The following is a 13531-nucleotide window of genomic DNA, read 5'->3' as shown; positions in this document are numbered from 1 at the left end:
AGTCTGAACCAAGTCAAGTACTGTGGGACAAAGGTGACTGGTCTCATGGTAAAGCCAGTAGAAGTGTGGTTGTTGAAGTGGAAGCAGCAGCAGCTCTAAAGTCATCCTGAAAAATAAACCATTGTAAATACTAAAACTGCAACTAAAGAAGTCCTAACTGTAGACTAAAACTGTGTTACTAACCGTGGGGATATTGCAGTCTCCTTTTTGTAAACCAGCATTTCACGTTTTTCATATAAAGTGCCCTGGTTTCATGTTTTTGGCCCTTTCTCGCTTCCCATAGCGATGAGCACAGGAGAAGCTCCCAGGGGACTTGGTATGCTCCACCAACACGGGGAGCAAGTATGAGGCTGAGAAGTTATGGGAATTATTTCTGTCAGGAGTCCCCCTGCGAGATGGCGGCTGGTGGGCAAGCTGTAATTGTATAAATTGTTTCCAGGTGTGGTGCGAAAGGGGAAGCTCCAGGGAGATCCAGAGAGCAGACCGACTCTCGGCTGCTGGAGGCGACGCCCTTCCAGCTGTTCTTGTTCCTGACTGGCCTGACTTACTCTCGCCATTCCTGGGTTGAGAGTTTGGGCCCGGCTGAAGGCGAGGGATTAAGGTCAGGAGTGCGCCTGCCTGGCTGGTGCTGCTCTGGAGCCGTCATGAGTGACTGCATGATGCTGTCGCTGAGATAGGATGGGGGGAAAGTAAGGAATAATATTGAACTGTTTAGAAGTAAACTCACTCACCGGCAACGCACATGCGGGCAGTGGCTAGTGTACACTTTCTGTCTATCAAAGTTGAAGGGGAACGGAGAAACAATATTCAATGGTTTAGAAGTAAACTCACCCGCCGGCAACGCACATGCAGGCTGGGGCCAGTGTATAATTTTCCTGTAAAAGTGAAGGGAGCAGTCGCGTGCCCCTTTGGTCTTTCTTTTCCCCTGGGAGTGGCTGCTGAGGCTGGCAGGCATCCTTAAGTGTGGTGGTTTAGCCACTACGGGTAGTAGTGTTCGGTCCACCCCCTCAAGCGGAAGTTGTGTTGTACTTGTGTTGACATAGGAAGGGGGGGGCAGGTTATACGAAACGCTTAAGCTGGGAGAGGTCAGGACTCTGCCCGATTCAAGTGTAAATAACTAATTGTTTACTTAACAGAGGTGAATTGACTTACTCCCCGGTGACCCAATTTATGATATTCAGCCATTTGTTAAACATGTGAACTGACTGATTCAACAGTGATTCAAGTGTTAATAATTATTTTAACAGAGGTGAATTGACTCCATCCCTGCCCAGAACCCACTATTCTCTCTTTGGGGGGGTGGGCAATAGTCATAAGAGTCCACTCCTTGCCCCCTGGGATATCATTTCGCACATCTGTGCGGTAAGGTGCGAGTGTCCCATTCTCAGGACTCCCAACAGGTTGCAGCACTCGCCACATTTCAGATATCTTGGGGAGTAATACCTTACACTTTGACCTGTGGCAAATCTTTTTAAGGAAGTGACAAAGCATCACAACCAGGATGAGCATTGGTGCAATTTTGTTATGGAAGTAGTAAGTGGATACCTCACCCAGGAACAGAGATTTGTTACCTGTTGAACCTTGGTTGATGAACTTTTACTTTGACTTTTCAAGAGCGTTCTCTCTTTGGTTGAACATTCTCAGAGTTGACTTTGAATCCTGGGGGGAGGGAAATTACCCAGGACAGTTGACAGTCATTCAGGAACTGTGAATATTGTTTGTCATATTGTATTGCCATATATTTTCTTTGTGTATTGTGTTGCTTAGGGCCAGTTATCCTGTGTTCGCGTGTGTTCCCTTTGCCTTGGTTAGGCAGGGAATTCTTCAGCAGAGTAGGGACAATGAGGCAGTTTTTAACATCTTTATTTTAATCAGCAAACAGTTGTCCGCCTCTCATTCCTGACCCCTCACAGAGCATTCTCATTTAAAACCCATGTCTCATGAAAGCATATTATGTCCTGCTTTCTAATGGACAGCCAGTCCTCATTCTCCAATTTTGTTCACAAATCCGCAACATTTCAAGTTGGCATAGAAACTATTTTATTGGAGTCCTTACAGTGACTCCAGTTTTTTTTTTTGTCTTCCATTCAATTGAGCTGACAAGAATTGCAATCTGTCAATCGACTGTGCTAAAATGATGTATTGATTCAACTGCTGCCGATGGGCATGCCTCTGCCGGTTGGATTTTTAGGTTCCATGTAATTTCATCGCCTGCCTGTTCATCCCCAGGCTTTTTAATGTGCACATTCCATCGAATGTGCTCATGGTTTTTTTAGTTTTTATTTTTATTTTAGGGGGGTACCCCCAAAGTCCCCCCCTCCCACACTTGTTATTGCCCACCCACCCAAACCCTTATCTGTCCTTACCCACCCCACCCCCCTATAAAATTCGATGTAATGTGCACTTTAAAAAGCCTGGGGATGAGCAGGCATGTGATGAAAGGACCTTTTACTGATATTTGTTGGTTGTAGCTGGGTAAAACCCCTGTCTTTAATGGGTTGTGTCCTCCCCATGTATTCCTCATCTTTTGCTATATCCAATATCATGCTAGAAGCTTCGGAAACCTTTCACAGCAGAGGGCACAGTTTGTCTACTAAATGTCCCTCGGCGGCTTTCATCCATACACCATGATATCGATACTGGTATAAATAGCAGGTACCACCCCCGTTGCCTCAGCTTCACTTTTCCACATCAGAATCGCCACTTTTTTTTTCCCTCCTGTTTTTGTCCTAATCTTTGAAGAGTATCTACTCCAAAGACCAGGTTTAAAATGTGTACCGACTGCGGGCCAAAGATGTATCACCGATCCACATCGAAAATGCTTTTTGGTGTCTTGAAACCAGTCACAAGGTCGATGATTGCAGCTCATGCCAGTCAATGACCGGTAAGGCCTTGGAGGAGAGGAAGGTGAAGCTCTCCTTGGGTAGACCCCCACCTACCCCTCATCTAAATCTCATTCTATTACCCCGTCCAAGATGTGGTCATCTGACGAGAGCAGCTCAAGTGATCTTTCACCTCGGCTGGGGAAAAAGCCTTCGAAGCGTTCTTGGACAAGTGTTTCTCTGCACTAGTCATCTGCCTCCCATAAGAAGTCGAAGAAGAGGCGTCATATATCCATCTCATCTTCTTAGGACTTTTCACCGGATAGGAAACGGGTACGTTTCAAATCTGCATCAAAATCCGAATGGGAGGATGTTCAACTCCAAATGATAATGTTTGAGGAGACTGCTTCTCCCGCCCGTTAAAAGATCCGAAAAGGTTTTAGACCATATCATGCCTCGTAAGGCCAACAGGCAGTTGGTTGAAGCTTCTGCTCGAGCGCATTTGAGCCCGGGGAAGAACGCAGCAAAGCTTCCTGCAGAAGCACTGAGTCTCGAAGGTTCGAGAAGTGCCTAAGCCTCTGCCCTCCACTCCCTAAAACGAGTGTGCATCGAGTACCCTAACGCCGAGACCGTCAAAGTCGAAACCATCGACGTCTTAAGATTTTAAAAAACATGTTGGGTCTAGCAGCACACTACTCTAGTTAGTTGGCCAAAAGGTCTTGTGAGCAATACGAATAGCGGTTATCTGGGTTCACCCTTATGCAGATGCAGCACAAAGTGGTTGTGTAAAGGTGTTACATATTCAGATTATTCCCAGAGAAACCCAGCAACCACTTGTTTCCCACTTTTTAAACCGGGACAGGACTGATTCGGTTGGAGGCTCAGTCAACCCAGCATACTGTGCAACATGCTCTTTGTACAGCACTGTTATAGACCGGTAAAATGCCTTCTATAGCAAGCAAACCTTTTAGAAACGAAGTGTGCATCTAAATGCATGATGAGTTGAGGAGGGCTTTGGGAGGCGGTGAAGGATGAGTGCTGTACATCACAATGAATTACTGGAAAGTGAATGCTGTGTGTGGCAGAAATTCCAATTATGCTGTGAATGACGGTGAACAGGTCCAAGTTTAAGAAAATGGGATGAAACACAAATGTATTTGTCTAAAAATCAACCAGACATATTTGCCAACAGCAAGAGAAATGGTAATTTGGGCAGCCAATACTCTTGCCATCCATTCACAAATCTTTCACCTTTAAAGAACATGTTGAAAACTCAAGGCAATGTTGGTGCTCCAGTGACGCATACCTCCCATGTGTCCTGTGTTGAGCTGGAACATTAACATAAGCCACATTCTTTCTGTAAGCATTACTCCGTGGAAATTGGATCTGTGCCAATGCCCTTTTCGGATCCGTGTTTCACAAGAAACCTTTTGGCAAACAATGGTAATTTGCTGGTTGACACAAAATAAGACTTCGTGGTGCTGATATGAGGGACAGGACATGCCAGTAGTTAAAAGGTAATCAGTTTCTGTGGTATCCTGCATTTTGACTGGTGGTTGCTGTTTATGGAATGCCTGCCTGATGGAATGTGGAGTGCGAGTGTGTGGGAGTTCCGAGAGTGACTGTTTGGGGCGTTGGGGGGGACCTCGGCATGGGACTAGGGCTGTTAGATGCATACTCCCTCTGTTCCTGTCTTTTGTCTTAACCTGCAACTGAAGATTAAAATACAGACTTTCCTTTGGTACTTACCGCCTCTGCCTGGTCACTGAGTTGGTGTCTCCATGCTGAATACTTGTTTCTCAGTTTTGATCCTTCCACTTCTAATCCGTGGCCTAGTGCCTTTTCTACACATTATCACCCCATCTTGCTTGCTGCCCTGGTTGAGCCTTTTTTCCCCTGATTATAATACTAAGGCATGCTCGGCCTGCACTCGAGCAGGGGCTCCTAAAAAGCTTCCATTGAATGCTTTGCAAGAAACCTCTGTTCTCAGTACTCTAAATTAAATGTCCCAAGAGCGAAAGGGAGACGGACTATAAGTAAAAAGCCCATTATGATAAGTAACTTGCCATATTTGCTTACCAAGAAAGGTATAGCCCCCCTAAAGCAAAAGGAGAAAAGTAGTGTTTGTGTTGCGACTCATTTTGGGCACCTGGCCCTAATGTTCATTTTGCATTTAGCCATCATCCAAATAACTGAAGACCTTAAATGTAGGATTAATTGGTAATGTGGTTGCATATTGAAACTAATGGCGCTTTCCTTTTCATTTCCTAGTTTGCCCTGCTGGCTGGAAACCTGGCAGTGAAACTGTAAGTGACCAATGTTAACCATTACTTAAAATGGCATGTACAATGTATATTAATATAGCCCCCTTTTTTGCAGTCTACCACCATCTAAAGCACTGGATATCTGAGCTGTGGTTATATTACTAAAGCATTATTGCTAAATGTCAAGAAACCAGCCTTTAAGATCACACAACTTTAAATATTTATTGCAGTTGTCGTGCAGAAAAAATATTTGCTGTCCACCTTTCTGAAATGTTCATGTAGGTTGCTGCTGGAACTGTACGAAGGTTCCCGAAAAAAGTCTCCTTCAACAGAAAGGTGCAATCATTTGCTTCACCATGGTTTCTTTTTCACTGGATTTCCTTTTTAAATCAAATGAACAGAAGCAAGGTAGTGACACGTTGAATGCTTTGCCTGTTACGTGACGCTTCATTACTGAATGGAGACCTTTTGAGGAGTATTATTGTAGAAATTGATATAAAGGGGCATTAGCTAGTTGAAGATGGAAAAGTGTTCTGGTTTTATTTATTGCCAATGAATAGTCTAGTAGGGTGGCAACATCATCAGAAATGGTGGAAGGACAACCGTGCCTGTGTACCAGTCCCTTGCGCCACCAATTGGGTAAGAGTGTTGTGCTCTCAAGCCTTTGATCATGAGTCTTGTCTTATGAGGATGGACCTCCAACCACTTACCTACAGCCATTGGACTGCAGTTTGCAGCTATGGTGTCTGGAGATGGCTATCTGAACTTCTCTGCTAACTCACGGTAGTGACCCTTAACACACCTGTTAGAGAGCACATGTTAACATTTTGAAAGTGTAAGTAGTGAAAAGTCCTGTCAAACTATGCATGTGAATAGTAGTAAAGAGAAAATAGTTTGGGTAAATACCTAATCTCTGTGTGATCCTTCTAGAATAAAGAGCATGTCAGGCAAGAACTTTCACTTTCAGAAGTGAAGTAAAGATCTGAAATTAAGGAGTTGACATGAGATATGTGCAAAGAATAGTCAATTGAAAAAACATACCACAGTGAGCGTTCTCATCTTGGCTCTGCTAAATGGAGACATCCATATTTTGTGCTCCTATGCCTAAGGAGAACTACTCGTGACCAGCTTGTTTTATTACCAACTGGCAAGAACTCTCTCGGGACTGAATTTTGTAATGCTTACAAATTATCAGACCTTTGGCATTCTATTCACTCTCTAAAATGATTACTGGCCATACTGTAAGTTTGTTTATATAGCACTTCGGGTGCCTCTCAATTCTAAGCACTGTAACAAGTGCTGTTATTAACCAGTGATTCATGGTTCATGGTTTATCGACTTCCGAAATATAAAGAGCCGAGTCCACAATGCCAGAATTTGTACCTGTGGCATAATATGAAGTCCAGTGCATTCTATGAAAGCAGCTGAAACTACTCTAAAGCAAAAAATCTTTTCAAGATTCTTCCCAACGGGAAAAAGAGCTAGTGCGTGTGGTGGTGCTAAGTTAAGCACATGCACAATTTCTTATCCAAGATGCAGTCTCGGGCAAATTGTAAATCTGTAAAGGCTTGATGTGATGCATGCGCTTAGACAATATCTCGGAGCTTGTATTCGGTAGATCCTTTTTTTTTTTCTCTTCCTAAGCATACCCCACTCCCAACTACGGGATAATGCTCCACAACCTGACGTGTTGTCTTTATTGGCTGTATTCCACACTAATGGCAAACTCTGTGTCAGCCAAATTAAAGATTTTGAAGCAGACACCGTTAGGCGCTCCGAGACCATTGCTCCTTCAAACTCTTGGGTTGAAGCCACCCATATTAGGCCCAGAAGAAGCAGACTATGTTGTCAATAGCTGGACTTCAGAAATGTTGGCCATTGGGGGGGGGAGTTCTGCTGTGCAGAAACATAGATGTACAGCACTATGACCCCTGCAAAAAGAAGCAGGGTGGCTCTTGTCAAAATGCAACTGCTCAGCAATAGCTTTCCCTTAATTATGCATTCCATTGCTGCACAGTTGGCGTTTAGATGTGCATTGAAAATGCCTGTTCCCGTCTGGTTCCATCTTGTATTGCTCTCTTCACTGCAGCGCTCACCGAAAAAGACTACAAGGGTTATCAATACCGCATAACATGATGTCTTTGAGTCGGAAGAAGGTGCTGCACCAGGGAGTTAACTGTGGGCAATGACTTGGAATGAAGCAAGCCATCTCCTGGTGGTGGGGAGATGGCTCATGTTTGTCAACAGTGCTTGTGGGGTAGAGGACTAGGCTCAAGCCAGTCAGTGGTGCAGCAGGTGTTTGGGTCACTGGCTTCTAGCTTTTAAATCGCTTCTGCTCTTGACATAGAATACTTTGTCGAAATGATGCAGGGGGGCTGTCTCCATACGTTCAATGGAGATGTATTAAGGAAAGCCACGCTATTAGGAGCCCAGGAAACTTCAGCCGCCTTATTGATTTGTTCAAATACCCTATATATTCAGCATTGCAAATGATCAGATTGCTGTAAGGCCTTTGGGAAAGCCAAGTCTTGAGGGAGTTGTAGGTGTGCAACTGCAACCTGTCTAATCAGCTGGCTAACCCCTACAAAGAGTGAGAATATTGATGACATGCACCTGTTGCATACATTGTATCCAAAATAGTGCTCCACCAACATGCCAGCAAAGTCCTAGGTCATGCAAAAGAGATTCCTGTGTGCCACACAAATAAACTGTAGTCAAACGAGCATTGACCAGAGAGGGTGAGACTGGACTCCCTCGTCGCATATGGAAGCTAATGTAGTAGATTTCAGATGGCCCATGATTTTGTGGTTTAACTCCTTTTCTGCTGGGTGATTGGGCCTTGGACTGTAGCAATACCAGAGATGTGTAATCTATCCTATTGCAAAAGGCAAGATGAGACATCCTTAAATATCAGACTTGCGTGATTCATTCTCCTCAAACTTTGACTATATTTAGCTAGCTAAAAACAGGGTGGGTTCCTGGGAGTCCCTCTGCCGGATATTAGTCCCGGTTACAGGAGCCTTACTCAGATTCTTTAGCTCACTATCTTTCACAGAGGAGAAATATCTAAAACTGATCAGTCTTTGTCCTTCCCTGGGGCAGTCCAGCAAGTATGCAACAAAAATGTATATTTGTACACACAATGTATATTTAGTTGGCTGTCTCCAGTTCAATCGGATGCCCTAGACTGACTCCAGGATCACATATAAACCGATATTGGTTGCTGTGGATTGTAAAAAGTAACCTGTGACAAATGGTCGAAGCTGCTCTTGTCAAGCTTATCGAATGAACGGTTCGTCCTTGATGCCATGTTTTCTGTGTAAATCCTCCCCCCTTTTGACAATCTTAGGTTACCAGTGGCAGCCTGAAGTGCTCCTGCCCCCCAGACTCCAACCTCCCTGCATCTGCACCCCGCTTCCATTCCTGTCTTTCCAGGCAGACAAATGTCTGGTGTTCTAAGCGGGGGCACAATACGACAGACTAGGATCAGCACTTTGTAACTACTACGGTGATTCTTCTGTGCAGTACAAAAGCTTGGTAACGTACCTATTGATCACCTGGAACCTCCAGCCCTACACAATTTGATGATAATCCTGAGAATACAAAAGACTACAAGGGGCCATATCTGACAAATTCTCATTGCTCGATTTCCCCATCCGAAGAACTCAAAATCGTTATAATGTTGCCAACAAACTGACTGGTCTTAAATATGAATTTGCTGCGTTAGTAGAGTTTTTAAAATAACAAACATGTTGCCACTTGAAGTTCAGAATTGTACAATTCTGAATTCTTCCAAATTGACATCACTTGCCACTTACACTGACCCATGTTTGAGACCTGGACCATGGATACATTCCATGGTAATGCGTATTTGCGCTCCCTCAGGTCTGCTGCCTCATCATTCAACAATAAACTGGCTTCTCACGAGTCATCGGCCTGCATCACTCATTGGAGCCTGTGTTGGCCCTTCTGGTCTTGTCCAGCCTGTTGGAATTGTTATTAAATGTTGTGATGTGTAGATTTGTTAATTTGTTCCTGAGCTGGTCTTGGCGGTTGTTAGGCAAGATTGTATGCAGTACCCTTTGGGTGCACTACAACAACCCTGACCTCCTGGCAATATGAACCCAACCTTTGGTATAAGCTTGTACTACACAGGTTGGTAGCGTGTTGAGCAGCCAGGCTTATATCAAGAGGGTTCAATGTGAGCTGTAGGGGAGTTACTCAGTGATTCACAGTGACTAGTATTCAAATAAACACTTACACACTAGGTTTCTTGAATAAACGATTACTAATTTATTTATTAGTCAGTTAGAATGAGCATTCGGAAGGAAGCAATATAAAAACACACAAATACACTTCAAAGCTGTACACTTAGTTTCTGAATCAGTAAAGACCCTTTTGGGATAGCCCACCGTCGCAACCTACACCCTCAGGTGACTTCAATAGATAGGGTGCTGGGGACATTAATATCTTACATTTGGCATTTAGAATAAAGTTGGTAAAGGGAAAAGGTTATTGGAACAAACGAGAGACCACAAATATTCTTAAGCCGGCAAATACTTTTGGATCCCCTAAGCAGAGTCATTCAGTATAACAGGCCAGGCCAAAGTCAATGGGCAAAAGACTTGTATAGGCTGAAGCACTTCTGGTAGGTAAGTAGAAAAAGTCTTTGCACAATATTTTAGAAGTCTTTGGAGAAAAGAATGATCCATGTAGGGCCACAAGCTGTTTAGGCTTGTGAGAGGTAGAAGATGCAAGCAACTCTACAACAAGAGGTAAGATCTCTGACTTTACAGTACCTTTTGTATTGAAGAGAAAGTGCAAGCAGATGACTTCTGTTCCTCTGCAGATCTCACTGTGCCTGTGCTTCAGTTGTGGGGACAAGAGGGAGGACTTTGGGGACTACTGCAATGGGATGGTCACCGCTCGCAACCAGCAATCTTTCCAACAAGTGGTGTTTCAGCTCCTCGCGACTACTGCAAATAGCAACACTGCAGTTCCTGGCTTTCGAGATGGACGTTCCTTGCTTCTGGGGTCCCTCACTCTGTTGAGGGGGCTCAGGCTCAGTCAGGCCTGCTTCCCGGGAGTCCGGAGGATCTTCCTGGAGCTCTTGGCCAGCTTAAAAGCAACGCACACAATCTTGTGTTCATCTCCCTGGCTATATGGTTTCCAGCAGCAGCTCTGTGGAAATTCAACCAGCTCAGAGAAGGATGTCCAGGTGGCTTACTTTGGAGTTGATTGGTCCCACCAACTGAAGGGGAGAAGTTGTCCTTGCCGGGGCTTCTCTGTCGATACGAATTTGGAGTTTCAGCACAGCAGCAGGGCTTCACCAGGAAAACCAACAGTCCGGGAGTTGCAGCAGGCGTCCTCCAAGTTGTTCTTCGGTTCCTTCATCCAGTGGTCGAGACTGCCTTCCAAGTCAAAAGCCTCGCCTTTTATTCAGTTTTCTCCCATTCATTCCAGCCTAGCTGTCAGTCACCCAGCAGGGTGGCTATCCTTGCCGTACATCACTAGAGTGCATTTGGGTCTCCTAGGAGACTAAGCACAGGGAGTTTTGGGCACCTCCCTCACTTCCTGCCTATCCCAGACACACTGGAGCCAGAGGCGGGCTTCACTCTTGAATCTCGCCCAAGGCAAAGCTAACCATGGGACCAAACCTAGTTTGGCACGCAGAGTAAATCTCAAGAAGGACCTTTACACAAAGAAATGGCAAAAAAAGAAGACCGGGGCCATTTTGACAAAAATTGTACCCCTTGGGGGCTTTACTGCAGTTGCAAACGCAGCCGTGGATAAAGGCACACCACGGTAGTTAAAACAAAACCACTGCCACCAGCCATTCAATTCAGTGAGAAAAGGGTAACAAAAAAAAAAATGTTAAATGAGAAGCTAGACTAAGGGGATACTAGGTAACCCCTCCAGAACCCTATTGTAAAATGGTGTGTGCTGGGTCTAGAAAGTTACAAATGTAAGTGAAGTCAATTTCACTTTACTGCTCTGGGAAACAGTAGTTTATCCCAGAGAAGGTATTTACAATGTAGAAGATGATGCCTATGGAGTTTGTCAGACTCCACAACCAAAAGAAAGAGTGTCCCAGAGTGGGAAAAAGTCTCCCTCTCTCCAGGTTAAAAAAAACTTTAAAGAAACAAGTCCTCACAATCCAGCAACGTTGCAGGGGGTCTCTAAGGTGTAGGTGGAGGGAATTGGCACATTTCTGAATTCTCCCTAACAGCGGTAGAGGTATACTGTGTGCTATATATGCTTGTACAGGTCTAATGCGAACTAAAATGTTTTTTATATTGCGCCACATGCCCGTAGGCCTCGGGGCCCTCAATACGCTTTTCTTAACAGATGACTTAAGTTATTGGGTTCTGATTTATTCAGTCAAAAGTGTTTCTATGAACTTGTTTTATAGAAGAATATTTTACAAAGGGGCAAGGGGTAAGGCACCTCCAATGAGTGATGCAGTACTATGACTCATCAGAAGCCAGTTTTTTTTGTGACCCTTATTCAATGAACTCTGGTCAGCCAGGTGATTTTTTTTTATTTATTTTTTTTATTTTATAATTTCATCAAATAATTGAACTTAATCCCTAACTCAAACATTAGATAATTACTTTTCTGAATGTTTCTGCTTTATAGATCAGTTCTATTCTATAGCGCCAACATATTGGTACAACACTTTGCCCTTGGGTAGGCTAAGCTCTAAATTAATAGCTGATGCAGCCGAAACTTGGCTGTCGTTTGTCACCTAGACCAATTCCCTCATGTTTGGACAGACGATTGCTATGCCAGATGCAGTGAGCTTCTGAACCCCTTCTCGTCTTGTCCATTCTTTGGGCCGTTTTATTGAATTTCTTTTGTTCATGGACTTTTCTTACCTGGTGGTTTAAGTTATTAGATTCTGTTTCATGCAGTCAAAAGTGTTTCCATTAATTTCTTTTATAGGAGGATGGTTTGTAATAAATGCAATTTTTCCATATAACTAAAAGTCTAATGAGCTTTGCAAATGTGCTGTTTGGTTCCCTCTATTGATATGTTTGGAATAGTAAGCACTCCATGGGGCATGACAAATGTATGGGAGCAGAACTTGGTTTCAAAATTAAAATGGCCTCTCGTGTAATGATGTAGTTTCATTTCTTGGGACCCATCAAGAGTATCACTGCTGTTTGTTCCCTTCTGCTGTGGGTTCCCTTTGCGTTTTGCACGGTACCATACTACTAGAAAATAATGACACAATGCTGGTTGGGCTCCAATTTCCATCAGTAGTTCTTGGTAGTATTGTGTGTCTTTCCTCCCGAGACTTTAGTTTGTCTGTAGCTTGGCGTCTGACGCTACAGGATTCAACCACCATTCAAAAACCTTTTTGGCTGAACACATCTTCTTAGGACCTTTGTCCCATGAAGGCATTTTAACTTCTACTTTGGCCAATCAACTGAGGGTTGAACTCCACTAGCGAGTCCCTCTCACAGCTTGCCTTTCCAACTATTGCATGAGTACCGTAATCTGCTAAAATGTGAGCTCATATATGTTCACCTCTATTGCATATAGCCCACATGTATGCTGCATTCATTTAATGAGAATCAAATCTAAATTGCACCATTGCAGCTTGCCTGAATGTTTCCTAAACATTTGACACAGTGCCTTTTGCTCCCCCTGCAGTAGCACGTACGCTGCACATGCCCTGTATAAACAAAACTTTGTTTTAGACGGCTACATGTAAATGTACAAGGAACATTTTCTTCAACTTTCCCTCCATAGTTTCTATCAAACACCTTTCTTTTTGCTCGATTTTTCAATACAGTCCTAAATCTTTGAAGGGACGTAAAGCCTACAGCTTCACTTCCCTTGCCTTTTTCTCACTTGTTATGGGGAAACTGATCAGTCCTTCGGACCATCAGTACCAGGAAACTGTTTCTCAATTCTTGTATTTTTACATTGCACACAACATCTTACAATACAGTGCCCTAGCTTTGTTTTGTTACTTTTACATGTGCCTAAAGACGAGCTGGTGGCAGCAGTTACATTTTTAATGTTTGTGTACATCAAAAATAATGCAAATGTTAGCACATATGGTTAGTAAACATGGCTAGTGTCCTAAAATGGCTGTTACATAATATTTTCACTTGTTCTTTGGCCATATTGTGGTTTGGCCTTCCTGCCTTCTCAGGTCAGGAAAGTCCATATAAGGTCATGTACTTGCACAGGAATGTGTGTGTGGTGTGTTTTTCTCGTTCCCAGAAAGTCTGCTTCTGGGGCAGATGTAAAACCAGTAGTTTTCCCTGATTGGACAACTACTGGCTGTTTGAATAGTGCAGATCCTTACCATCGATGGGAATGGATTTTCTTCCAGCTCGGATTTTGGATAAAAGGAGGACCTTGGCAGCTATTCTTCAGATCTGTGTTGGAGCCAAGAATTGCTTGAAGATCATCAGACTGTTGATAATC

General features: G+C 43.7%; 1 protein-coding gene across 1 annotated transcript in view; it reads left to right on the top strand.

The window, feature by feature from the left end:
* PRDX4 (peroxiredoxin 4) overlaps nt 1-13531 on the top strand; it is a 136697-nt gene that overhangs the window by 78944 nt on the left and 44222 nt on the right. Inside the window, exon 6 of the mRNA XM_069639822.1 lies at nt 5094-5128. Within this exon, the coding sequence (XP_069495923.1) occupies nt 5094-5128 (35 nt within the window). The remainder of the gene's footprint in view (nt 1-5093; nt 5129-13531) is intronic.

This window comes from Ambystoma mexicanum, chromosome 7q (genome assembly GCF_040938575.1).
Source record: "Ambystoma mexicanum isolate Mex_15411 chromosome 7q, UKY_AmexF1_1, whole genome shotgun sequence".
Classification (NCBI taxonomy): Eukaryota; Metazoa; Chordata; class Amphibia; order Caudata; family Ambystomatidae; genus Ambystoma; species Ambystoma mexicanum.
Note: the sequence above shows the minus strand (reverse complement) of the source record. Positions and strands in the feature narration are given on the sequence as shown.